Source organism: Pistacia vera, unplaced genomic scaffold (genome assembly GCF_008641045.1).
Source record: "Pistacia vera cultivar Batoury unplaced genomic scaffold, PisVer_v2 Contig754, whole genome shotgun sequence".
In the NCBI taxonomy this organism is placed as follows: Eukaryota; Viridiplantae; Streptophyta; class Magnoliopsida; order Sapindales; family Anacardiaceae; genus Pistacia; species Pistacia vera.
Window position 1 is genome coordinate 768,103 of NW_022196617.1, and position 27,996 is coordinate 796,098.

General features: G+C 34.2%; 4 protein-coding genes across 4 annotated transcripts; 2 read left to right on the forward strand and 2 right to left on the reverse strand.

The window, feature by feature from the left end:
- Positions 1–1,097: 1,097 nt before the first annotated feature.
- On the forward strand, positions 1,098–2,274 carry LOC116115790 (abscisic acid receptor PYL3-like). The gene has a single exon (XM_031401922.1). The coding sequence runs from the start codon at positions 1,162–1,164 to the stop codon at positions 1,738–1,740; it is 579 nt and encodes a 192-aa protein (XP_031257782.1). The 5' UTR covers positions 1,098–1,161; the 3' UTR covers positions 1,741–2,274.
- Positions 2,275–8,346: 6,072 nt separating this feature from the next.
- LOC116115860 (inorganic pyrophosphatase 1-like) lies at positions 8,347–10,053 on the reverse strand. Its single transcript, XM_031401988.1, has 4 exons — positions 9,855–10,053; positions 9,631–9,752; positions 9,293–9,506; positions 8,347–8,781 (listed from the first exon to the last, which is right to left on the reverse strand). The coding sequence occupies exons 1-4, from the start codon at positions 9,990–9,992 to the stop codon at positions 8,458–8,460; spliced, it is 798 nt and encodes a 265-aa protein (XP_031257848.1). The 5' UTR covers positions 9,993–10,053; the 3' UTR covers positions 8,347–8,457.
- Positions 10,054–12,874: 2,821 nt separating this feature from the next.
- Positions 12,875–14,378, reverse strand: LOC116115835 (inorganic pyrophosphatase 2-like). Its single transcript, XM_031401967.1, has 4 exons — positions 14,241–14,378; positions 14,030–14,151; positions 13,746–13,947; positions 12,875–13,423 (listed from the first exon to the last, which is right to left on the reverse strand). Exons 1-4 carry the CDS (start codon positions 14,376–14,378, stop codon positions 13,049–13,051), a joined length of 837 nt encoding a protein of 278 aa, XP_031257827.1. The 3' UTR covers positions 12,875–13,048.
- Positions 14,379–21,362: 6,984 nt separating this feature from the next.
- LOC116115830 (serine/threonine protein phosphatase 2A 55 kDa regulatory subunit B beta isoform-like) lies at positions 21,363–27,995 on the forward strand. The gene is made up of 10 exons (XM_031401963.1): positions 21,363–21,640; positions 23,823–23,926; positions 24,039–24,137; positions 24,247–24,366; positions 25,307–25,513; positions 25,984–26,075; positions 26,817–26,935; positions 27,430–27,553; positions 27,736–27,847; positions 27,954–27,995. The coding sequence occupies exons 1-10, from the start codon at positions 21,535–21,537 to the stop codon at positions 27,993–27,995; spliced, it is 1,125 nt and encodes a 374-aa protein (XP_031257823.1). The 5' UTR covers positions 21,363–21,534.
- The last annotated feature ends 1 nt before the right edge of the window (position 27,996 follows it).

Here is a 27,996-nt window from a genome sequence, read left to right on the forward strand (position 1 = left end):
AAAAGAAAAAATTTAAACCTCAGGGGTGACAATATTAACTCCTATAAATCGTATACCATTGTTACCATTCTCTCCTTTGTTTGTCAAAATACTAAAGAACCTTTCTTTTAGCTTTTAGGATAATACGGCATCGTCTTGGTGATCCACAGAATTTTGCTTTTACAATTGTTTGTATATGTAGTGAATCCAGTTCAATTATTTTTTTCAATAATAGTAAGAAGAAATATGATGCTCCATTTAACTATTGTAGCTAAGAGTTGATGGCAAGAAATTGAAAAAGAAAATTGTAGGTAAAGAACTTTATGTATGAAATAAGATAATTGAAATAATTTTAGGTTAATTTCACAAACACCCCTTGTCGTAGGAAAACTATCGTAGATGTCCTCTATAGTATTGATGAATTTCATCGGACCCATGACGAATCAATTACATTATGGTCCCAACGTATAATACATTACTAAATTACACATGTTAATTTTTTTTTCATCACAATAAAATGTGCTTCACGTCATTCATCCACGGATCCACGTATTTACTATTTCATATATGAAGCTTGGTGAGAGTCTATACTATTTCTCACAATATACCAATAAATAAAACTTAATTTTGAATTACAAATAGACAAAATTATTAAAAGATTTAAGGATAATACTTCATATACAAATTAATGTGTTTTAAGATAATCAATTTTACAAAGATTATTATACAAACTAATATAGCAAAAAATAAATAAAAGAGTGAATATGATGTACGTTTAGTATTTGAATTTGATTAGTATATTTTAGATTAATATACGTATTTGTAAACGTTTTTTATGTGGCCAAAAATGATTTTAGGTAATAAAAATTGAAATATACAGATATTTTGCCAGTGTGTCAAAAAAAGTGTCTGAAAATAAAATATCCACTTTGAGAGAAAACAGTTTTACAAACTAGAAGACAAAGTCCTCACATCCCTTGAATTTCGACCACTCTTTTTTTTTTTTTTTTTTTCCCTAAAAGAATGAAAAAAAAAAAAGGAAAAAAAAGCAGTCAATGGATAGTTGCCTTATAAAGAGAGAACAAATCCATGCACAAACATAGAGAGAACAAATCCATTCCTTTTCATTCTCCTCTTCCACTTCCTTCAAACTAAAAAAAAAAAAATTAATAAATTGCCACCATGAAGCCAAACCAAGTTTTTAATTCACTCAATCCCCAAGAACTCTCCAAGCTCGATAAAACTATCAAAACCTACCACACTTTTTCTCCATCTCCAAACACATGCACATCCTTCATCAAACAACGCATAGAAGCTCCTCTTACCAACATCTGGCCTTTCGTTCGCGATTTCGCGAACCCCAAAAGGTACAAGAGCTTCATCAAGAGTTGCAAAATAAGAGCCGGTGATGGAGAAGTTATCGGTAGCATAAGAGATGTTGCAATCGTCTCAGGGCTGCCAGCTTCCTCAAGCATCGAAAGACTGGAGATGCTCGACGATGAGAAGCATATTCTGAGCTTCAAAATTTTGGGGGGTGATCACAGGCTGCAGAATTATTGTTCAGTCACTTCTGTTTGTGAGTTTGAGAAGGAAGGTAATGGGAGTGAATTTGAAGTTTATAGCATTGTTTTGGAGTCCTATGTTGTGGATATTCCTTTGGGAAATAGTGAAGAGGAGACTAGATCTTTTGTCAACACTTTGGTGAAGACGAACCTTGGAAAGCTTGAAAAATTGGCAATGGCGTCTTTGAAAGGAAATTGATGGATATAACTGGTGTGTGATAATAAGTTAGCTAGCTCTAGATGTTTCAATCGTCTCACGGCTGCCACCTTCCTCGAGCACCGAAAGATTGGAGATGCTCGACGATGAGAAGCATGTTGTGAGCTCCAAAGTTTTCGGGGGGTGATCACAGGCTGCAGAACTATTGTACAGTCACTTCTGTTTGTCAGTTTGAGAAGGCAGGTAATGATAGTGAATTTGAAGTTTATAGCGTTGTTTCGAAAGTCCTATGTTGTGGATATATATTCCTGATGTAAACAGTGAAGAGGAGAGAAGAATTTTTGTGAACAGTTTGGCGAAGACGAACCTTGGAAAGCTTGAAAAGTTGGCAAAGGCTTTGGCGTCTTTGAAAAGGAAATGGATGGATAAGATAGGTGTGTGTAATTAATTATTTTAGATTAATTGTGTCCTAGGTTTGTGATTATGACTTGGTTTAGTGTTATTATTATATATATTGTGTGTAATGTTGTAAATGTTTTATTATATTATGGCTATTAATTAAGCATGTTTAATTATGGGCTATGGAGTTGATAAATATGAATTAATCTTGGGAAAATCTCAATGTTTATCTTTGAAATATTATTATATTTGTAAATTAAAGAGAATAGCATGTTGATATATATCTAGTCTTTTTCTTATCAAGATGTCATCGAATTTGAAACATCAAAGTTTTGTAATGATTCAGAATCATTTAAATTGAAGTAGATAACTTTATGAAAAGAGAAAAGGAGAGAGATAAAATGAGAGAATTAAAGTATATATTATATACAATTTTAATGTTCATCAAAATTTAACGTTTCAAATTTAAAGTCCTGATTGATGAAAAAAATTAGAGGAGAAAATTCACTTGGTATATATACAAAACTTTGACATATTTAATTTTTATCTATTGAATCGAAAATAGTACATTATTCTGTCCCAAGTGCATGTGACCTAGCCAGTGGGAAGACAGTGGAACTGGAAATATCTTCAAAAGAAGCAATACAAGTCTTATTCACTAATCCACAACACAATTACAATACAAGAAGAAAAGGACAAAAAAAAGATATTTCTTAGCGTCATCAGTTAGATGTAGACGGCTAGAAGCTCATGCAGCTGAAAATTTCATGTCTCTTAAAAGTACATACGACAAATTATTTTTGGGTGATCAAGTGATTCGGTAAAAACTTTTGGATGTATTACTCAAGAGTTTATGAGAGTCTTTCTTCGGTTATTAATAAGGATAACCACTAAAGCTCTTATCCGGTTGATAGTTTTAAGGTCCCAAAAAATTAGTTGAGATATATATAAACTGGTTTAGATAACTTGTCATAAAACAAAAAAAAAAAAATAAGTATATACAACAAGTGCAATGGATGTGTACACACAGCGAAAGCACGCATGCTAAGTTGCTAACACAGCCTTTTGCCTTGGTTTAAGGAGAAGAAAATGACCCAACATCCAACTGAAAAAATGTTATATAATTTTTTCATCGTTTTGATCAAGGATTTGGATGCTAGCTGGAGGTAGAAGACGATGGATAAATTAACAAGCTTGTGTTGGTGGGGCATCAAATAATGTGTAGGCTTCCTAATTACCAGCTATCCAATATTCTTGATGGGATCAGTCATAACTATTATTTATTTTTTTGATGAAAACTTCGAGATGTCCCCACACCCGAAGGTACGAGCCTAATTCCCCCAAACTACAAACTACTTCAAGTGAGATTGGACCTTTGACATTACAGGTAAAGTTACCCACTGAAAATCTCGTTACCAGCTAGAATAGCTTCATTCTGTGTTAAAAGATGTCGATCCAAACACAAGATTTTCATCTATAAACGCATATTTTGTGTGAAGCAATTCTTCCAGTGGTGGGCACATTCACGAGAATGAGATTATTAACTTAGGATACACCATCTTAGTATAACTCATACATAGATTTAGTTTTGTTTGATCAGACTGATTTATTTATTTATTTGCTAACCTCAGAACTCCTAATTAGTTAATGATGTGAGATTTTTCATGTCCATCAAATCTTAACCCTAAGGAGTTGGTCTGACAGTTAAGAAGGTTTATTCCCTTCTTTGAATTTTTACGTTCAAACATAGAGATCGTTTATCTATTTTTTGGGTTTGTAAGGTGTTTAATATACCATAAAAATTAATTGAGATATGCACAAACTAATCTGGACGCCTTGACTAAAAAAAAAAAAAAACTTAAGTCATCTTAAACAATGTTCTAAAAACTGGACCGGACAATGACCCGTTCAAGGGTCCGGTTTCCGATTGGATCGGTCGGTTGGACCGTATTCTGTAAAAAAATTTTAGTCCCTGAAGGTTTGAAATTCATCAAAAACACCCCTATATACTCCCTTCAGATTTGAAATCTGTCTAAAACACCCTTGTTGTGCGAAAATTCTAATAAGTGGTGGCGGCAGCGACGATCGACGGCCAATCGAAGCTGGAATCTTGGGGCTTTTGATATGTAAGTGTCGGCGACTTTAATGGTGGTGCTAGGGAGTTCCATCGGCGTCGGAACTTGCCGGAATCAACAAAAGAAACCTGGTGGACAGCGAGTAGAGCTGGGCATTTGGGATTGGGCCCAAAAGCCCAGCTCCAAAACCCAGTCCTAGGACCGGTCTTTGAGAGGACTGGACCTTTTGGGACCAGGCCTAAGGAAGAGGGCCTGGGCCCTCCACTAGGCCCTCCTCCAAGGTCCCAGCCTGGGCCCAAATTTTTTTGTATTTTTTTAATATAGTCTCCTGCCAAATTACTAAAACTCCCTATTAATTTTAGATAAATATAAATTATGAGGGCTAAAATGAAATTTTATAAAATTTATAAAATAAAAAAATCTTCTAGGTCTAAAAAATTTATAAATTTTATAAATTTTACCCGTAAAAAATATTAAAAACCCCCAATAAAATTTTGTTTTGCCCCCAAAATATAAAAAAAATTGAGGGGGGAAAAAAATTATCTAAGGCCCATGAGACCAGTCCCGACCAGGCCTAGGGCCTGGTCCAGGTCCTGGTTTTTCTCATGGGCCTGGGACCGATCCCAGGCCCATGAGTGACTGGTCCCATTTGGGACCAGTCCCAAATGGGCCCAGGCCTGGGCCGGCAAAGGACCGGTCCCTGCCCACCTCTAACGGTGAGTGACGAAGGCTGGATGACGGCCACTGAAAATGGATAGGTTTGGTCATGGAGATGTCGTCACGTCAAATGGGGGTGTTTTCTCTGTCGAACGATGCTGAAATTTGACGGGATGGAGCTGCGATTGGACCGCGATTAGACTGCGACTCGACAGTATTTCGATGGTCCAACCGCAACTCAATCTAGTTTAATGGTAAATATCGGTTTTTATAATATATCGGATCAGAAATACTGTCCGTTGTCTGTCGAATCAGTTCGATCAGACGGTTTGATCCGATTTTTAGAACACTGACCTTAAATTCAACGGACAATATCATATCAAATAAGATATTATATCAAATAAGATATTAATTATAAAGTATCTTCATGTTACTGTTGATAACATATTATTCAATAGTGAATATGACCGATCAAGAATATAGTACCACTCCAATTAATGATAAAGATGAGATGCAAGTTGAAACTGGTAGCTCAATTAGCTTGTCTCTTTACGGCTGCAGGGACTCGTGAATGAATTGTACAATTGGATTAGTAACTTTGTGGGACAAAACTATTCAAAGTTGTTGACTAAAAATATGCCAAATGAAAACAAACAAATTTTCTTTGTCTTTCATAGTATATTGTATCATTACTCTTTCGCTCCTTAATGGCCAAAATTCCTGACAGGACTTGGCCTTTTCCGTCGACATGACACAACTAAACCGACAAAAATTTCGACTACCATTGGCTAATAGAGTGCAACATAATTGCTCAACTGAGTATTATAATTAAAATAAGAGCAACCGACATTTACATGATCTAATCTCACCAATTTTTAGGAAATGGTTAGTTCCCATTTCCCACCTTGGTGTTATACATTTTAAATTCTCATTATTAAATTAATACTGATCATTGAGAGGATGTTTGACTTATATATTCTAGATTTTTATCCTTAAATTAAGGTTTATTAATAAATTCTAACATATATAAAGAATATTTAGATACATATATTATAGATTCTCATCTTCTAATTGACATGACACTAAGGTGGGATTCTTACCTATATAAAGAAGATATTATTACTAAATTATCCTCTTACTTTCTTCTTCTTCTTCTTCATCTTTATCTACCCCTCCTACTCCCGTCTTCTTGTCCTCCCGCTCTGGCCAAACCACCACCATAGCCGACCAAAATATTTATTTGAGTTTAGTATTATAATTAAAATAAATAATACGTACAGTATTGCTAGTTGTCATGAATAACCATTGGGAAAAATTCAGGGATGTACTCCAAGTTTGGTAAGCCTACTGACCTCCTCAATGTTTTCAAAACTTACAATGATCTGACCTCCCATGAAGAAAGACAGTAAATTAGGATAAATATATGAGAAAAGACTATTTTACCCCTCTACCGCTTATTTTAATGAGTTACTTACTGATCACGCTCTCTGGTGGGTCATTGTTAGTTTTTAAAACTTTAGGATAAACCATTTTTTATTTTTAAAACATTGATTTTGAAAGTTTTCTGTACTTTTACTGAATATAATATCGGTTTATTTAATTTTTTATACAATGATTCGATTGAATTATGTGGAAAAGAACACAATTAGGTGTCTTAATTTTCTGCACATGTGCTTTGGATTTCAGTTGAAATTTCAAAAACCTTTCTGTTGAAAATGGATTTCAGGATTTTGAAATGGGCTTAAATAGGAAGTTGAGATCTTTGGAATCAACATTTGGATGGGAAACTACTGGTTAAGTGGTCTGATGATAAAAGAAAAAATGAAGATCTAAATCTGTCAAGTTCGAGTCTCCTTGATGGTAAAAAGACAAGATGAGGATCTAAAAAGGTCTCTCAAGAAAAGAATCTAACATAGTTTCCAAAGTTCAAGTCTCCTTGAGGCTAAAAGAGCAAGAGAAATATCTAACTTGATCTCCCGAGTTCAAGTCCCCACGGTTATTAATAAGGGTTGTCTTGTATCCAATCGATAGTTTTAGGGTTCCGGAGATTTAGTTGAGGTGCGTATAAACTGACCCGGACAACCCCGGTCATTAAAAAAAAAAAAACATTTGGATGGGTAATTGTTGTAAGTTTTTTACTGTGTTCAGTGGATAAAAAACAATTATATTTTTTCACTAATTATTGATGATCATTTCATCATTAATTTTCTTTTGATTACTACTATGTATAAGCTTTGTCAGCTGGACATCATGATGAACATTTCCTACCATTTTTGGCTAAGTGAAATGCTAGAACTCTCTTTAAAATATTGCTTTGCCGCAGAATTAGACCTTCTAGTTCATAAATTCATAAAATCATAAGAAATCAATTATGATATGCCCAAATCATAAATGAAATGTTTTGATCGAAAACTCTGTTGCCTTAAGCTCAAAGCTTCTTCTTCAATCTTCAACTTGTAGAATATCCAGAAAAGTATGACCAATTATCAAAATAACAATACTCTAATTAAGCTAATATATTTTTGTGTACTATAAAGTGGGATTGCACGAATTGACTTCAATACAATAACATCAAAAGACTTAATTATAAAGATAATCAACTATAAATATTAAATAATTAATACTCTCTCTTATCAACCAGTTTGCCGAGTCACTTTCTGAAAGTATTTATTAATCAGGAAATGCATGTTAAGATCAACTTTCTCGTGCGAAAGGAGGAAAAATATGGAAAAAAACAAAAAAATAAAAAAAAATTTCATGTATATATGCGGCTCCTGTTAATTCACTATTTCTGAAATCACTTTTTGGTAAAGTACTTCCATGAAGAATAACCATAATACTAAAGGACACACAACACAACAAAAGCAAACAACCCTTTTCAAGATAATATTCCTAGTGGAGGAGCTTGCATGCGGTGATCCATTTTCTCTCTCATTTGAACATTTTGTCGTGGAACTTCCACACAGCTGCATATATATATAAAAATCGATCCGATAATATTGAAAACATTTGACTTCATGGAGAAGAAACATTGCAAGTTGTTACGTGACAACAAATAATTAGGGCCAGACTAATCTAGATATGTAGCAATTCTATACGTATCCACTACATATCTTTTGCTTGTCTTTTTTATCGTAAGCTTTTGGGCTAATTTTTGTTTTTTTGGTGAAAGCCTTGAGATGTACCCACACCCAAAGGTATGAGACTAATTCTTGATTAGGGTTCAAGTAAATGCCCTGACCACAGGTTGTTTTCGGTGAGATTTAAACTCTTAATATTACAGGTAAATTTCACCTGTTAGAAGTCCAATTAGCAATTAGACCACAACTCATGGTTTAAAGTCAGGTGCCTTAACTTATATATTTATGCTCTTCAGGGAAATTTATTCTTTGTTGATCTTTTTTCTCTATTTTCTTCTCCTAAATTTGTATTTTCATTCAATTACTTCATATATTATTCAACAACAAACATCATTAGTTTACAAGGTCAAAGTAAAAATAAAAAAAATCCTAAGGCTAAAACAAACCAAAATGTGACACGTTAAATCATAGCTTTATAATAAAATAATGATAATAATAATGAACTAGCCAGGATGAGCCTGATGATCCTCATGAAATCAAGCTAGGGCTTAATGGGCAGTGACTGGAATTGTCTGCAACTTAACTGAAACTATTTGAGTGGAATCACCATTGTTGGTTTCTTCAGTGGAGATGGCCTTGATAAGGCGAATTAACACATGTTCCATCTCTTGTCCATCACTCCACTGATGTATTTCAGCCTTTATTAGCTTTTGATTTTTGCATATCAAGTCCCAAACTGGGAAGTTCTTCCTTGGCATCAAATAGTCTCCGTTTTTTAGCTTCAAACTTGGGCAGAAATCCCCAATTCCATCTCCAAGATAGATGAACTTTTTGTCTGTATTACAAGCTTGAATTTTCTCTATCACCATGGCCTGTAAAATTCAAACTAGAGTTAGCTAAAAGAAACTAATGACTGCCTGTGATTTTGTCATGACCCTCATTTGATTAATCCAAGTGGGATCTAAAACTCTAAATTAACTTAATAGGGTTCAGAATAAAACAGATGAAGTGGTTAAAATAATTAAGTAATGGTGCCACATTCGGTTCTCTGTGTCAAAATCTGAAAGCAGGAGTTGAAGATATTAAGTTCCCATGTGTTTAGATCCGATCTATATATTGGATCATTAATCCACCTAACTCTTTAAAAACAAACATATAATGTCATCATAGTATGCACTGCACGGACTAAACTCGTACTAAGAAGAAAAAAAGTGTATTATATGAGATTAATTATAATACTCACTTTTTAACTTATTCTTCGTGATCTTTAAGGAGATTCAAGGGATTTTGTATCTTAAATGGTATGTATGTTTTCAGGAATCTTTAAATAGTTATAAATATTATTGGCTATTTATGTTAATATTGAATAAATTGAAAAATCACCTTGCACATGTTTGGAGGGCAAAGATTGGTATTGCAGTCAAGAGGAGATTTGGTATTGGTAAAGTCATGGTGAGGGAAAATCCTCAGCCTCCCTTCATCGTCAACAAAACTGGGGTTCGTGTGAATCTCTGAGAACAATTCCCATATCCCATGATGCTTCAAAAATGTCTCAATGAAGAACGTATTTGCATCGCTTACTATCTTCAAATCACACCTGAAAGTTACACCATTGCCACCAAATCAATTTATTCATTAATAAACTTGTTAATTAAGTAGTTCACAGCTTAACAGATTGAAAGAGAGATGGAAATAATTTATATATAAATTTAATTAATTACCCTAAGTCATGAGCTGACTTAATGGCCGGAATATTCCTGGGATGTATAGGAGTTCGTTTCAGAACTTCTGTAATATCCTCAATCGTTTTGCCTAGGTCATGAAGCTCTTTCATCATTCTATCCTGCAAGTTTTTGCACATAAAATAACATTAATTCAGTTCAGTCTTAAAAGAAAATTACCTTGAACGAAACCAATAAAGATCAAGCATGTAATATGGACTAACCATGAGGGAGTTCCAGGGCATGGTAGGGAGCAGTTGATTGAACAATTCAGTGGCACCTAACTCGTCAATCACCCAGTTATCACTGTCGCAGTCGATAATCGTCTTATCAAAATCAAAAACCACTACAATTCCTGCCATTTTTGGATGGAGAAAAGCTGTTTTCAGGTGATGAGAAGAGGGTTTTTGATCTTGTAAATGGTTTATGTGTATATTTTAGGGTTTTAACCACCTGAGATATTGACGGTATTTATAGATTTGATAGGTCTGTGATTTTGGAAATAGGTCAATATATCATACCTGAATTTTGAATGCATGTGTCATTCTAATTCTATGGTCCTTTTTGGCCAAAAAAATAAACTATATGATGCTTCCTAGAACTTTTAATTGCATGCACTCATTCTCAATTATCAATATTTTAACGATATGATATATTCACAGGAATATTACAAAATTTGGTACCCATTTTTAGACTTCAAAGTCACACATTGCTCACTTTTTATCATTGAATTATCTATTTATTGGAGTAGTTATATATAATATTTTTTGTAAGTTTTTTCTTAGGTCATTTATGAACTTAAACAAAAATTGGGAATCATCCAAATTGTTCCACCTTTAAGGGCTTGTAGGATGTTCAGAATTTAATTACTTAAAAATTAAAATTTATAGTTCATTTAAATGGGTGACGAATATGAAGGTCAAAAACTAAAGCTGCAAATAGACTACTGGCATGTGGTAAATTAAAGAAGATACTTTGAAGTTTCAAATGCGTGGAGGCTGCAGTTAACAGAAGACATTAATAAAATTATTTCAATGGTTATGATGGCACAAGCTTTATGACTTGTGCAGTCCTCCTTGGTGGCTACTGGCTCCATTAATCTTTTTTCAATTTACAGTGGCGCCTTTTCTCAGAACCAGCTGGAGCTTTTAGCTAAATGAAAGACATTGCATGCACAATGAGATTTATATCATCTATCGAATATTTTACCTTGTCTTTGTCTGTTTGATCGGCTATATTTCTGGACGTATTGACATCCTCAACACTTCCACGTCTAAAGTTTGTTTCACACAATTTTTTATAGTCAAATGGGAGATTTGTATGTTTCTATCATGGTTAATTATATGTCTTTGTGAATATAACATTAAAAAAGAACAACAATCTCAAGTTCCAAAGAAAAAGTGAAAAGGGGAAAAGAAAAGACCATCAACTATATATGTTGAGCTAATATATTTTGTTTTTTATTATTTATTATTATTATTATTACTAGGGGTGTCCGGATTAGCTTACGCGCACCTTAACTATTCCTACGGGATCTTAGAACTATTGGCTGGGTAAGAGTTTCAGTGGCTAACTACCTCTATTAGCAATTGAGGAATGACTCAAACTTAGAACCTTTTGAGTAATACAGCTAATATATTGTTAAACGTCTTAAAATTTATCAACTATTTTAATGGTTAAAATATCAAATCAATAACAATAATCTAACGATAATAATGCATTCATATGAACAAATGATAAATTATATTCAATTAAATTGCCCAGCGGGTGAGTGGTCCAGCGGTCAACTAAGACTCTTGGGTGTATTATTCAAGAGGACTTAAATTTGATCTACTAATAGGGATGACCACTAAGAGGATTTATCCGGCTATCAATTTCAAGACCCCGAGAGATTAGTTGAGAGGTATGCACGAATTAGTCCAAACACCCCTAATTACCAAAAAAAATAATAAAATAATGCATGTATATGAATAAATGATAAAATATATTCAATTAAATTGCTATTAACTAGAATTGTTCAAGATTAAATCTAATGTCTTTACTTTGATTTATTGTTAATGGTAATGTTACTAAAAAGGATATTCTATAAAACGTTACTAAAAGATCATAGTATAACTTTAGTCATTCTCATAACTATTCCAATATTCGAATAACCTGTCACTGTTTTTACCATCAGGAAGACAGGCCCCATTTTAAAGTAAAGCAGAGGTTTACATTTCTCTTAAAGAAGACAACAAAAAATGGTGGTGGCCACTCTATTTTGTTAACCAAGAGACAAAAATTCCAGCAATTTAATAGTGGCTTCAGTTAAGCCATATGTTCAACAATATAGATTACACATTGTGCTTGTCACTTTGGGCCTCCTTCTCCACCGATATCTTTTTCCAGTTCAATGAACTTGTGGATGATGATTATAACCTGACAAGAATTCTTTTACTGTTTCCAAATTTCATTCCTGCCATAACAATCCTCGAGAACTTTGGTGGGGCTTCAAATTTGAGTGTGTATTTTATGAAGTTTGGTGACCAAATTTAAGAAAACAAATTAATCCCATATCAAAACAGAGAAAGACCTGAGAATATGATCAATTATAGTCTAGATCTTGGATGGTCTATATTTCTCCTTTAACAGCTGTTATAATTAAGCCACGATAAAAAGAACAGGAATCAAGCTGTTACAATCAAGGGGCAGGAATTGGACTAGTGGACTAAACCAGGGGTAAATGCAATTACTCCGGATCAAAAGAGTGGCGTCTTGCTCAGGATTGGGGGCATTTTTAAAGGGTGATTTTTTGTTGCTTGGATTTGATTTGGTGATGGTTGTCTTGTGTATGGTATGGAGATGATCTTGTATAAGCTTTAGTTTCGTCTTAACCCAGGATTTGTCCTGTGGTAAGATGTACATTGGGAGATAGTATCTTATATAACTCTTTTGTCTTTGTTAGACTTTTGTTTTTAATCCTCCTAAAGGTTTGTCCTATGGTCAGACAGCGGCCTTTATATGCCTTTTTTTACAATTTTTTTTAGTATCTTATATAACTCTTTTGTCTTTGTTAGACTTTTGTTTTTAATCCTCCTAAAGGTTTGTCCTATGGTAGGATAGTGGCCTTTATAGGCCTTTTTTTACAATTTTTTTTATTTTCCTATTTAAACCTTAATTACACCACACTCCCCTTCTCCCCCCCCCAAAAAAAAAAAAAAAAAAAAAGAAAGAGAGAATGGAGAATTAGAAATTGAAGTGAGATAATTGGGGTAAATAAAGCTTTTAAACTTCAGTACCCATTTGTATTTCCTGGCAGAATTGACAAGAAGAAGAAGTCACAAGACTAAAAATTTACGTTCTTATGGGCAATGCTACACATTTTTGTGCGCCATTGCTAGCATAATTGCATCAGCCTGAAACGAAAATTATCCTGTAATTATTGGGGAACTGGGAGAGCTTGTGGCAAGGTTTCATGTGCAGCAGCAGCTGATATTATTTGTATCTTGCAATCTCCAGAAATCATTTGAGCAGTGTTGTTATTGCTTTCTTCAGCAGAAATTGAATTGATAAGTTGTAGAAGAATTTTCTCAAGATCTTCACCATCAGTCCAGCCATGAATCTCCGCCTTTACGAGCATCGGATTCCGGCAAATCAGATCCCAAACTGGGAAGTTCTTCCTTGGCATGACATGATCTCTCTCCTCAAGCTTCAAGGTTGGACAGTAATCACCACTGCCATCTCCAAGATAGATTATCTTTTTATTGCTGCCATCCTTTGCCAGAGAAGCCTGGATCCTCTCAATAATCAAACCCTGTTGATCAAATTCAATTGTCAATTAATATGTAAGAAATGACAACATCAAGTGGGGTCATAAAAGACAATAAGCTGACAACAGATAATCAAAGATTGTTTAATTTGATTAGGTCAAACTTAGAAGTAATTAATTAATTGATTATTCAAATTAAAGTCTCGAATGTCACATGTGACACTTTCTCTAGAATTTGAACCAAACTTAGAAGCTTCGTATATAAACACTAAACCAAATCTAGATTTCTCTTTATCTTTCTCATCAAAATTAACTTCTCAAATTAATTTTGACAGAAGATTTACAGAACATTAAAATTGTCAAATACCTTGCACATATTTGGAGGGCAGAGATTGCAGCCATGAGCAGAAATGGTGAAGTCATGGTAAGGGGAAATTCTGAGCTTCCCTTCTTCATCTACAAAGCCGGGATTAGTGTTAATCTCAGAGAAACAATCCCTGATCCCAAGATGCTCCAAGATTGTTTCAATGAAGAACAGATTAGCATCACTAACAATCCTCAAATCACACCTGAAAAAAAAAAAACGATTATAACAAATGAAAGACACAGAATTTATGTCCACGAATTGGAAAATTAAGGGTCTTATTTTACCCTAAATCACGGGCTGCTTTAATGGTTGGGACAATCCTGGGATGAATAGGAATCCGTTTCAGAACCTCAACAACATCTTCAATAGTCTTGCCTTGAGCATGAAGCTCGTCCATCATCCTATCCTGGAAATATTCAAACAAGAAGTAAAAACTTTGAGCTGAAACATTCCAGAAAACAAACAAAATTTACCAGAAACTGAAAGTTCACTTACCATGAGAGAGTTCCAGGGCATGGTCGGGAGGAGTTGATTGAACAACTCTGTAGCTCCCAACCCATCAACAACCCAATTATCGCTATCGACGTCGATAATGGTCTTATCAAAATCGAAGACAACAACAATGCCAGCCATTGATTTCACTACTGCAAACTGCAAAGAAAAGAGATTTTCTCTTGTACAAAACCAGACTAGAACGAACAAGTTTTTGATATATTACAGGGAAAATCAGAGGGGGCTATTTATACTCAGAAAAGTGGGCGCAATCCTAAAGAATCATGGGTTATGCCAAAGGAATATTACGTGAAACTGTTAAAAAAAAGGAGGCCAAACTAGTACTCAATGCTGTTGATCAATCTAGAATAAGCTTTGATTAAATAAACAATTGTTACAACTTATGAATTATTGTTACAACTTTATGCTAGCCGTTCTGATTTGGTGACCTTGATTTGACCAAAGTTGTTGGCTGGCTGTGGTCAGGAGATCGAAGGGTCAAATGGGTCTAATTGTATTTGATTTATTTACGGACTAGCTTTAACTTTTTGTTGGGAGGTCAAGCTATCACATCCTGAAACGCGGAACAAAGAATATTCTTCAGGATTTAATTAATTTGGCCGCCTGTGATATCCACTTCACATTTATTGGAATATCCTGTGGATAGCTCCTCCAGGGTTGATTCCTAGTATTTTCTCTGGCTGCTGAGCTTTGATAATTTTTATTTCAATGAAGCCCAGTTCCTTGGCCAAATAGAATTCGAGTTTTTGATGATTTATTAATGGATTTGCCTAACTTTAAACCAATAAATTTATGTTTCTAAATGAGTTAATGTATGATTTCAACAATTTCCAAAATGTATCTTTTTTTTTTTTTTTTTTGAGTACCATAAGCACTCAAATCCTTTTTAAGAAGGTCTTGTTGGGTATTAATGAGAGGCACTCCCCGATATAAATATATCTTTCTTCAAATATCCAAAACACAAGTTTTAATTTGGGAAATCTTTTTTTCTTTTTTTTTTGACCGCCACCTCTCCCATCCTTTGGAATTACCAACTAGATAAGAGTTTTAGTAACATTTTTATTAGTATTAAAAAAGGAATTCAAGACCTTTTGGTAAACACCCAAAATCTCTATCAAACACTAGTTAGAGGTAGTTTATAATCAATGAAATCATTGATTCTATTGCTATAAATTTCAATTTTAATGATTTGGTCCTACTTTTCGGACTACTTAATAGACTAACAACACATCGGATAAACATTAACAATAAATAGATATTGAAATAATAATTCGGACAATAAATGATACAACTAAGCTCCAAACAGTGAGGACATTTGTTTGGTTACAGGTTAATTTATATTCAACTTGGTTAGGTCTACTATTTCCTATAAACAGTGCAGAAATTATACTTTACCCTACTCCTAGGCATTGATTCTGGTTGAATTTGTTGTTATTCTCGTATAATCTTACAGGATTTGATTCTTGCTTCTTCCAAGAAGAATCATGTGCTATATGGCTCCCCTTATGTTCTGTGAGTTGGTGGTGTCTTTGAGTCATCCCATTGAGCTTCTTACGTATATTATTATTCTGTGCTTTATTTATCCATGCCGTTTTATTTTGTTTAAAAGAAAAATATGTTTGATACTTAACAACATGGGCTTCCATATCTTGATATCTGGAATAATAAAGCTCAATCTTCTGCGTGAAAAAAAAAACGAAAGAAAAGATGTATCGTATACCCAATTGTAGCATTATGAAGAACCTAATAAGTTTCATATATTCTTTTATCCTTAAAACGTGTTTTCAGTGAAAGACCTTTAAAAAATGTTGGCAATATCTTGACGGTTCACCAAAAGTGCTAGAAGAATGGAGAATGGCACAAGCAAGACCAAAATAAGAATGGATTTCTTCTCTTTTCCAGTTGGTTTTGCTGGAACCGGAGATCAAGCTTGGGAGGTGTTTACAATCTAGAAAATTAAATGATTTTTTTCTGCAAAGTAGTTAACAACATTTGTCATTCTGCATAACGTGAGTACCTAAAAGTTGCATAATATTACAAGCACATCCAAATGTCACGAGAACTTTGGCCTTTATTTGCTTTCTGTCCATGATTGCTGGTCTGCCTCTTAAGAATTTTTTTTTTTTTTTTTTTTTTTTTTTTGGGCATAAAACTATTCTTTTATACAGAGTGAATTCTTGAAATCGCACGCTGATTAGGCACGCTCAAGCCTATTACTGATGTAATCCTCTCTCATTCAACAAACCTTATTGGGTGAGGAGTCAAACCCACCTCAAATTCTATCTATCGTGGTATCAGAGTTGGGTCAAGTTGACTGAGTGCTTGACCAACATGCATGACCCAACATATGGACTTGACCGTGAGGAAGTGTTGGAGTCTCGCACTGATTAACACGCTCAGCTTATTGGTTTATAAATGAGATAATTTTCTCATTCAACAAGGCTTATATATAAAATGAGTCTTACCTCAAATTCTATCATGACTTATCTCCTTATAAACTCAAACTCATTCTACTTGTGTTAAATTCGGCTGATTTTTAGCAACTTCACAATAACACAACACAATTTTTTGACCAGAATTGAAGAAAGCCGGCTCCATCTTTTTATGCCGTTGGCTAGACCAAAAAATAGAAACACTGCTTGTGATTTAGCTTTTCCATATATATATATATATGTCCAATCTTCTCGATAATCAAATTTTTCACAAATTCCAAATAAAAGTAAAAATACATTTTTTTTTCTTTGCTTGTCATGCAATCACACCGTAAACCCTTTTCAAGAATATCCATATTGCACCTTTGAGGCTGTTTGGAAAGCATATGTCCACGAGGAAGGAATTGTATTACGGAATCATATGCTAACACATACTTATAAGAATATTTTATTGTTCTTTGATGCTTGATGTGTTTCCCATTTTCTTTGACAGACAGGATATTACTCAGCATATTAGGTCGTTCATCAAATTTGCCCACTATCAATCTATCATACATAGTTTATAAATCTTCTCACTTAAATGTCCTCACTTTGTGCCTCAACGTTGCTAAAATCAATGTTCTGAAAACCGGACCGGGTCTTGACCCATTCAGGATCTAGTTCCCAGTTTGACCGGTTGGATTGATCGGTCGGACCGTATCCTGTAAAAACTTTTTATTCCTAAATATTTGAAATTCATCAAAAACACCCCTAAATAATTATGCATGAGTCTCAAAGGTTTAAAATCTATCCAAAACACCCCTATCACCAAAGAGACTGGCGAGTTGTGGGTGGCAGTGATAATCGACGGCCAATCGAAGTTTGGAATGATAGGGCTTTTGATGTATAGTTGCCGACAACTCTTATGGTTGTTGTTAGGGAGTTCTAACGACGCCGAAATCAAGAAGGAAGGTTGACAGTTGCGTGAACAAAAGGTGGACAGCGATCGACGGCCAATTGAAGTTTGAAATGATGGGGCTTTTGATGTAGAGGTGCCAACAAATCTTATGGTGGTGTCAGGAGTTCTAATGGCGTCGGAATTCGCTGGAATCAAGAAGGAAGACCGACGGTTGCGTGAACAATAGGTGGCCATGGCGAACGACGAAAGGCTGGACGGTGGCCACTGAAATGGATGGGTTTTGTCATGGAGATGCCCCCAGGTCTTATGGTAGTGTTATCTCCCTCGCACGATGCCAGAACCGTAGGATTGACTTGCGATTGGACCGTGATTCGATACATTTCCGGGTCCAACCACGGCTCAATTCGGTTTGATTAAGATAACGGTTTCCAGGGGAAATTGGACAGGAGATGACACCGGTTCTCCGTCAAACCAGTCCAGTCCAATTTTCAAAACACTGGCTAAAATAAGTGTTAATAGCAATCAATTTGGAGCCAAGCAAAGCTAACTTAGGTAGGCAAAGTAATAATAAACTAACGACCACTGGGCGGTCTAATGATAAAAGAGTAAAGAAAGATATAATACGGTCTCCTAAGTTCGAGTATCATTGATGGTAAAAGAGTAAGAGTCAGATCTAATATGCTCTTTCGAGTTCGAGTCCCCACGACCTCTAATAGGGATGACCACTGGAGCTTTACCCCAACCTGTAATTCTAAGATCTTAAAAGATTAATTGAGGTGCGCACTAACTTATTAATAATAAACTTTTTGCCATAGCTAATCGTCCAAAAGCTACTTTTGTGTGTGCATTCCATTTGGGCATAAAAGATAAATGTTTATATATATATAGTGTTGTTTCTGGCATGTTCTGTGATTCAATCTATCTCAGTTTTGCTCATTATTTTAAAGTTAGGCCTCACATGGTTGAGGATTAATTAACTAGTGGAGGCTTTAAATCTCTTGCTGAGACAGTATCTTTCTAGCTACAAATATAAATTCTGTATATATATTTGTTTAATGGCCTACCCTATGAGGAATCGTTTTCATTGAAAAAGAGATTGAACCTTGATTGAAGACAAAATGGGTTGCTTTATATAATCAATTAGTCTCTCTACAAATGTCTAAAATTTAAGAGAGATGATGCATATGGGATAAGTTTTTTTATTGGGGAAGAGTACTCAGATGATGCATTAGGAAGAATCATACAATATAAATATACAACAAGAGAGATAACCTTCTTTAGAGAAAATTATCTATTTCGTGTAGCTTTTTTTTTTTTTTTTTTTTTTTTTTTTTTTTTTTTTTTTTTTAGAATAATTAACGTTATACAACTCTTTCGAACCATATCCTAAATTGTTCGTTTTCTCTTTTCTTTTTTTTTCCTATGACGTTGACATGTAATCATGAGCCGATAAAATAAGTGATACTGTAAGATGCTACATTACTTTGTTATTATATAACATATCGCCCTAACTGTTCCCAAATTTTTCAATTTTTATTTTATTTTTTATTTTATGACACGGACATGTGATATGAACGATGGGTTGATATAATAATAAAATACACAATGCTACATCACTCAAATAAGAAAATTTCCGATACAACTTGGGGTGTGTAACATTAATTTTTTTCCGATAATACCATCTCAAATATTACCTAAAAGTCTAAAGAGTAATGCTACAGTCACCGAAGTAGTACACCGAATTCATGCACCGAATGACGTGATAATTGTCAGGATTTTACCATGTCATTCGATGTATAACCTTCGATGACTGTATCCTTTCCGACGTCTAAAACATCTATAAATACCAACTGAGTTTTGGGCCTTTGGCAACAAATGGGACCAAGTGAGATGTTGCCTTTCATCCTCTAGGTCAAACCCATCCAAAATCCCCCAAAAGGGACTCAATTCACAACTGGGTTCACTTCTTGTCAAGCAGCTAAAAGCCCATTGGGCTCAGCCCAAATCTTGCTGCTAGGCCCATTTGTAGGCCCATAGATTCACTGAGATGTGGGTGCTGGACCCCATGAAACAGTAGAAAATTTGGTGATGGTATCAGAAACACAAAGAAGAAGCTAAATTAGCTGACTGTAAAGCTTCACCTTTTTGTGACTTTTGAGTAAATAGATAATATTAAACAAGGCAAAGCCAAAGCCAAAGCCAAAACAATACTATATAAAATTCAACTCACCTATTAATCTCCTTCATGACTTCATTTCCCCTNTAGGCCCATAGATTCACTGAGATGTGGGTGCTGGACCCCATGAAACAGTAGAAAATTTGGTGATGGTATCAGAAACACAGAGAAGAAGCTAAATTAGCTGACTGTAAAGCTTCACCTTTTTGTGACTTTTGAGTAAATAGATAATATTAAACAAGGCAAAGCCAAAGCCAAAGCCAAAACAATACTATATAAAATTCAACTCACCTATTAATCTCCTTCATGACTTCATTTCCCCTTTTTTCTTCTCCTCTTAATGGGGGTTAGTGTTATTCACTCTGGTTGTATTTGTTTGATTTGAAAGGCTAGAAAGTTTAGTGTCATTTTGTCAACTTTTTTAATTATAACTTGGTTAGACTATGGTGATATTAGCCTGACCAATTAACCCTTTTTTTTCAACTAATTATTCGCTTAATGATGATTGCTAATTAAACAATAAATTTATTCCGCATACTTATCTAAGATCAATTGATTCGAAACGTACCCATGATTATCAGAAAAATATTATATACTTTTTATAAAAATATTTCGTATACCATTTTAAGGCGATGAGATTTTCTGTTTTTGAAATGTGGAAGAATATAAACCCTAAAAAAAACGTTCGATTTGACAATAGGTTCCTATCACATTTTTTTGCGAAAATAATAGTAAATCTATTGATTGAATTTGATTCCCAAATCTTGTACTTTACACTACTTTTTGAAAAAACTTTATTACTAATTCTATAATTGTGTATGGTTATGACACTCTTCATATTAATTTTTGGCTATAGAGAATAAGTACTTTTTATATGCAAGAATATTATATGATAATATGAAATATCATTAATTTTGTATTAAAATTGATTGGGTACCATTACTAAATCAATATATTAACTCACGGAGAATTATACATAAATTTAAAGCGATCAAACAATACAATTATGTAATAAACACATGCGATCATATTGTCTTCACTATGTAATCAAATATATTGATCAAAGATTATTAAATTTATTATCTCATACATTACATTTCATATTCATATAATTTTATGTATCTCGTTTAATAAAATAATGTCATATATTATTTAATAATACCTGGATTTAGATATTATTATATTTTTTTAATATCTTCAATCCTCATGAATCATCCCCACAACTTGCTAACTCACCACCAATAAACCAATCAAACCCGTCTGTCATACCATCCAAACCCATCATATGTTACTCTATCATAAACCCCAAAAAATAAAAAAAATAAAAAATTCCATTATTGATAGGAACACATAAACACAAATGCTTACATAAACAACAAAGGTGAAAAGAAAGAAAGAACCAAAGAACGTTTTAACCCTTGGAAAAAAAAAAAAAAACTCCAAATTTCTAAATTTCATAAATAAATAAAAATAAAAATTCCTAGAGAGAGAAACTAAGACAAAAAGTATTTTATTTTATTTTATTTTATTTTTCTAGAGAGAGAAGCAAAAAACCAAGGCACAACAAAAACATAAAATAACATAACACAACACAACATAATAATAATAAAGTTTTGTTTTTGTTTCGGTTTTGAGTTGTGTTGTGTTCAATGGTTGAATTAGGAATCGGAATCTCATTGGTGCTGTAATGATGCGATCTTCGATTTGCTGATTTGCTTCGGCCGTTGATTTTGGTTACTTTGGGTCAACAACAAGGGACAAAACAGAGAAATGAACGGCGGTGAAGAGGTTATCACGGCGACTCCACCGCAGCCGCTCGAGTGGAAGTTCTCTCAGGTCTTCGGTGAGCGAACCGCCGGGGAAGAAGTCCAGGAAGGTGAATTTTTTGATTTTGTTGATTTGTTTTATTTGTTTATTGGTATTGTTGTTATTATGTGTTTTGGATCTATTAGGTTTAGCTTGTGTTTGATGCAATTAGGGTTTGATTTTGGGTTTTGGATCTAAAATGGATCGTGGGTTATTGAGTAATTGGGGTTTAGATTTGTGGGTTTGTTTTGGTTTTGGTTTTGTTTGATTGTATTGTGTTGAAATGAAGTGCATGCACTTTGTTTTTGTAAGTTGAAGCTGTGAGTTATGTTTTAGATCTTGTTTGGTTTTGTTAATTGATACATTGGGATTGTAGTGCATGCATCAAGTTATGATTTTTTGGAATTTTGATTGAAATTGTGATATGGGTGTAAGCGTATTTTGTTAGCTTGATTTATAAATGAGGATAACATGTAGATTTCTCTTTTTTGGTTATGCAACTATTGGTGATGCATAGGACCTACTGGCTACATGGGAGATAGTTCTTTTTTCCCTATTGTCTGCTTGGGGATTTTGTTTCAAGTTAGTTGTCTAATGGTGAATGTATTACCAGCTAAGTAGCTGTCACCCGTTGTAATTATTCAGGTTAAAGGATATGTACATTGCTACTGAGGTTGTAGCACTTGTTAGTGGTTCATTAGTTTTTGATTTTGGTAGTTCAATAACTGAACTTAATTCATGTTAAGAAAGGTTTAAGCCCAGAATACTTTGGGTTGAGTGCTTACTAACAACTATGTGGAAATAAATGAGTAAGCTCAATTTATGAAACCTGTTGCATTGCTGTGGAAATCGGGATGGATGTGGTGATTAGTCATCTCTGATCTTGATATCATATGTATTAAGGAGCGATAACTTTTGGTGCAATCTATGGACATAATTTAACCTCAGCCTGTATCCATGTTTGATTTGATTAGCATACATATGAGGAGAATCTGGATATGCGTTTCGGGAATAATGTTTTACGTTGAATCTCTTTCATCAGTGGAAATCGAAATAAAGGGGTTTTACTATCTTGTACTTGGACAAGAATGAGGATTGTGATCTGTATGAGACATCACCAATGAAGGAAAAGACAGTGGAAGCGAACTAAAATAATGTGGAACAGAAATCAACTGCAATGGGGCTCCAAAAGAAGTGGCTACAAGTTGTGATGAAGGATCATGAATAATATTATGATTCCCAAAACAATTGTAGGCCAACATATTGAGTGTAGACTATGATTCCAGATTTCACGGAGGATATAGCCCTAGAAGACATTAATGAGTAGATTATTTAGGTTGAATACCGTATATCTCAAGTAGGTTGCCAGGGATTTGAACAATTGACCCTTGGTTGAAGTTAAAGGGCTTTTACCACTTAGACTAAAATGTAAAATTTTAAACCTATCATTGACATCAGATGGGTTCTGATGAAGAACTATATCTGTGATATCTATGTTAAACCATTGAAGAATTGAAGACCTGTGCTCAAGAAAGTAGATGATGAATGCAATTAAGTTGATAATCTTCCTCCTGCATGTGCTTATCCACCATGGGTCAAATCTCTATAATTTTTCTTTTTCCAAGGATTGTGGTAGTAGGAAATATTTTAAGTAGAATTATTGAACAGTCAAACTGAGCTGGAAATTTTTATTCACTGTCTTGTAATAGCTTCAGGCAGGAATTTGTTGAGACTGATCTCCTAGAGGAACTGTGCAATCCTCAGAACAGGTGCTCTTGGTATAGTGTGTTTTAGTTTTTGAATAAAGTAGTTTATCAAACCGGAAAATGTGCCAGACTCTCTTTTGTGGCATCATTATGTTTTCACAATGTATTTATGTAGAAAGAGTTGACACAAAGCAGACAACCGGTGGAGATGTCAAGGTGTAAACCTTCAGTTGTTATATATAGAATATATATAGTAAATATATTTTGGGGATGAACAAAAAGTTATAACTAGGGACTAGGAAAGGTAGTTGTTGTATTTGCAGTATAATAGGTGGCCTTCATCTGAGCAAATGCTGTTTTAGCATATAACTTTTCACATATCCTAGTAAATCAAATATATCTCCTACAAAAGAAAATTTACACTCATCATTTTGGTCGAAGGATTATGATGGTATTTCTCTTATCATAATGCAATTGTATATTTCTTTATTTTATTGGAAGGTCTGATGGGATTTCTCTAACTGGCTGCCTTTCTTTTCTCTGCAGTTGATATAATTTCAGCAATTGAATTTGACAAATCTGGCGATCATCTTGCTACTGGTGATCGTGGGGGGCGGGTGGTTCTCTTTGAGCGAACAGACAATAAGGATGTGGGTTCTTTCTTCCCTTTCATGCTTCATTTTTTTGATTTAATTTTGTTATATTACCTTGTTTTTTGCTGTTTGTCACAACAAATAAAATATTTTATACTGCAATTTGTAGCATGGAGGATCCAGAAGGGATCTGGAGAGAATGGATTATCCAATAACTAGGCATCCTGAATTTCGTTACAAAACCGAGTTTCAGAGCCATGAACCTGAGGTATCCTTTTTTGCTTGTTACTCTTGCTTGAATTCATATATATGCTCTGTTTACTCGGCAGAGTTTGAATTGTTTGTACTCATACCGTGTCTGCATTTCTTAATGTCAGTTTGACTATCTAAAGAGCTTGGAAATAGAGGAGAAAATCAACAAGATCAGATGGTGCCAAACAGCCAATGGTGCACTGTTTCTCCTTTCTACTAATGATAAAACCATCAAATTTTGGAAGGTAAGGAGGATGGTCTTATAACAGCAAAAACTACTTCTCTTGCCTTTTTCTTTTCCTATATTTTTTCCCAATCTGTTTATAGATTGTGCAGAAGATGACATTTTTTTAATAACAATTGGAATATGGCATCTAAAACCACCGCTTTTTGTATCTGCTTATTCATGTATGATATAATGTAAGCAGTACATGCAATTGTTCTACTTGAATATCCAGTTTGACGACTCCACATTTTTGGGTTACCTGTTATCCATGGTCATGTGTTTTCAAGTTAATATAACTTGCATGCACTGGGAGCCTTGATGTTTAGATTTGTTGCATGTAGTGGGTTTTCTGTATCTTTGTTTTCTCTGGGGCTTGTTCTTTTGGAGGGATTCTAAGTTTATAACCTGTCAACTGCACAATTGAAAGCTTTTGTACTTGAATACTTACGGTGGATAGAAAAGCAACATTCCTTTGATTCCTATGCAGACAGCAGATTCACTTGTATATCCTTTTCATTCAAAATTGTTTTGTTTAGTTTCCTGTAAAAGTATTGCAACATGATTGAAGTTACTTGCATAAAATGTGGTGTTAGACTTTATGAAGGGGAATGTATCAGTGCATGAGAATTTGGATCACATAGGTGTATAAGCTGCAGGGAAGTTTGCTTGGAATCTTGCTAGACTGGGTTACTAGTGTACATCATTGCTTTATATTAATATTCGTTTACTGAAGCTTCAGGCTGCTGGATGTACGGTGATAGGAATATTTAATTTAAGTAGGGTATCACCTTCAATTTTATTCATTCTCACCAGCTTTTCTTTTAACTTATTTTTTCGCATTCATTTTTCATTTTCTATTGTTTGACCATTTTTCAAGCATGTATATTTTGACACTAGTATATGCATGCTTATGCCCTACGCCTACTTATTTATTAGCAATATCTGTCTGAGTTGAACAGGTACAGGAAAAGAAGGTCAAGAAAATTTCTGACATGAATTTGGACCCTTTGAAAGCTGTAGCAAATGGAAGTGTTGCTAGTTCAAGTAATGCTAGTAGCCCTAAACCATATCTTGCAAATGGTGGATGTCTGGACAAATCATATAGTTCTCTGAGCAATGAATTTTCGATTCCACCTGGGGGCATTCCTTCACTACGTTTACCGACGGTAGTTGTACTCAGCCCAGTCCATTCTCCTTCCTGTGATTATAAATCTAGAATTGGTGTAATTTTCTGCAACTTAAACTGCTCCAGTTATTCTTGGGGGGGATCAGTTTTGCCATTTTTATCATACCTAAAAACATGTGTCAGCATTTAAAAAGTTAAATTAAGCTGAAGAAAAGACTTGGGAATCAGGAGTTACTCCTGCAAAAGCCTTTCCTTACATAAAGTGCATTATATTAATGAATTAGTTTTGGGCTTAAATCTGCAACTGAGGTAGGCGTGGATCAATGATCTGTGTGATTAGCTTAGCTTCATATGTTTTTTATGATTTTATCACCTCGAGTATGCTACTTTTTCAATACTTTTATTAATTAGTAATGGAAAAAAAAAAATCATGTTGGATAACCATTATTGTTGTCAATCGGTGAACTGCTTGTTGTATTACATACAATACTGACTCAAACTTTTATTCAGGTAACTAGCAACGAGATTAGCCTAATGGCTAGATGCCGAAGGGTATATGCTCATGCTCATGACTATCATATCAATTCTATCTCAAACAATAGGTAAATTTATCTCATATTATTTAGTTTGTAACTCTTTCTGAAGATGTTTTAGTCTGTATGCTTTACATTTGGAATGTTTTATTGGCTTAATCTCGGAAGATACATGCAATGGAAGTGGTGTTGAGATGTGTCTTAGGTTTAAATCTTATTAATAACTAATTAGTGCTTCAATTCCTTTGCTTTTTCGTTCATAACATAGAATTCACTAAATTTTTTCCGTAGAAAAGAGTATCAAGTGATAACAGCTAAACTTATTCATGGTATCTTGTTGCTTGATTTTAGATTTTTTTTAATTATTAGCTTAGGGCTCCTTTCTTTTCTATGAGGTCAGGATTTGAGCTTGAGTTCAGCAGTTTGGATAGCCAGATAAAAAAAATTCAAAGTCTGCTGGTATTTTGTAAGATGTTAAATGGACTGGGAGTCGCTGGCCTTCCTCTACTTTTCTTTCCTCTCTATGTTCCAATATACAATATGTACTTTTTGATGCCTAGAAATCGCTTGACCTTTCTAAATCTTTGAATATTGATGCTAGTAACTTCAGTCGTTCAGAGTTTATATTGGGGCATTCTTTGAGGGTATTCTTTCACTATTTTGTTCTTTAGAACATCAAATTTACCTCTTCATTCGATGTAGTGAATTGACTCTTTCTAGCATGTTATATTATGTGATGTGTGCTTCCCCTCTCATTATTGGCATTGGATTGAATGATTATACTGATCCTCTTTCTGTCTTGCACTACAGTGATGGTGAAACATTTATATCAGCTGATGACCTGCGCATCAATCTTTGGAACTTGGAAATTAGCAATCAGAGTTTTAATATTGTTGATGTCAAGCCTGCAAACATGGAGGATCTAACTGGTAAAATATCTTGGTATTTAGGGTAGTATTGAATTTTTTCTCACAGTGGTTTCCTATTGGATTCTGATCTGATGAAATATGATTTCTGGTACTTTGATTTGTCATGGAAGCTTTTGTTTCTTCTCGTGTCCTCACCCTGTGCCTTTTCATGTGTGTCTCTTGTCTGTGCATATTTTTGGACATTTTTCACGCTGTTCCTGTCCTTTTTTTAAAATTCTTTGGGGACTAAATTGGCGATTGTTGGAATTTGTGTAGGAAACTGAGTTGATCAGGCTAGCTGGTTTGTGCTAGGCCTGAATAATCTGGTTTCCACTGTACTAGCCAAACTTTTTTTTTTTTTTTAACATTTCTTTTTCCATAGATTTCCTTATTAACTTTCTATTCTTTTCCCTCTTTCTTTGGTTTGCTTGTTTTATTGTTTGTTTTTAAGTTCATGCTTTTTTTTTACTGATGTCTTGCTGAAACCTTTTACCCATTTTTATTTGTTTTTGCAGAGGTGATAACATCAGCAGAATTCCACCCTACCCATTGTAATACGTTAGCATATAGCAGTTCTAAAGGCTCAATACGGCTTATTGATTTGCGACAATCGGCTTTATGTGATTCTCATGCTAAATTGTAAGTGGTTCAGTTGGTTTTTGTTTTTTGAATGTCATCTGTGCTAGAAGGGAAAAAAAGTGGATATTTCATTGGCTTGGACACATTTACTCATGGAAGACAGGGAAAAGCATCTCTTCAGTTATTTTATTGGATATGATAGAAATTTGCTTCCAGTTTCCTCTAATATGCTTTGTACACAGATTTGAGGAACAAGAGGCGCGTTTTGATATAACTTTCACATATCCTAGTAAATCAAATATATCTCCTACAAAAGAAAATTTAACTCATCATTTTGGTCGAAGGATTATGATGGTATTTCTCTTATCATATGCAATTGTATATTTCTTTATTTTATTGGAAGGTCTGATGGATTTCTCTAACTGGCTGCTTTTCTTTCTCTGCATTGATATAATTTCAGCAATTGAATTTGACAAATCTGCGATCATCTTGCTACTGGTGAT

Bases quoted from the DNA above. Each gene is read 5' to 3' on its own strand.
- LOC116115830 (XM_031401963.1), top strand. From the start codon at position 21,535: ATGAACGGCGGTGAAGAGGTTATCACGGCGACTCCACCGCAGCCGCTC. The intron at 27,554-27,735 runs GTAAGTGGTTCA...CTTTGTACACAG, and splicing joins TGTGATTCTCATGCTAAATT to ATTTGAGGAACAAGAGGCGC. The intron at 27,848-27,953 runs GTATTTCTCTTA...ATATAATTTCAG, and splicing joins TTGGTCGAAGGATTATGATG to CAATTGAATTTGACAAATCT.
- LOC116115860 (XM_031401988.1), bottom strand. From the start codon at position 9,992: ATGGCAGGAATTGTAGTGGTTTTTGATTTTGATAAGACGATTATCGAC. The intron at 9,753-9,854 runs GTTAGTCCATAT...AAAAACTTGCAG, and splicing joins TGCCCTGGAACTCCCTCATG to GATAGAATGATGAAAGAGCT. The intron at 9,507-9,630 runs GTAATTAATTAA...TGTAACTTTCAG, and splicing joins AAGTCAGCTCATGACTTAGG to GTGTGATTTGAAGATAGTAA.
- LOC116115790 (XM_031401922.1), top strand. From the start codon at position 1,162: ATGAAGCCAAACCAAGTTTTTAATTCACTCAATCCCCAAGAACTCTCC.
- LOC116115835 (XM_031401967.1), bottom strand. From the start codon at position 14,378: ATGGCTGGCATTGTTGTTGTCTTCGATTTTGATAAGACCATTATCGAC. The intron at 14,152-14,240 runs GTAAGTGAACTT...GAATATTTCCAG, and splicing joins TGCCCTGGAACTCTCTCATG to GATAGGATGATGGACGAGCT. The intron at 13,424-13,745 runs GTATTTGACAAT...TTTGATCAACAG, and splicing joins GCCCTCCAAATATGTGCAAG to GGTTTGATTATTGAGAGGAT.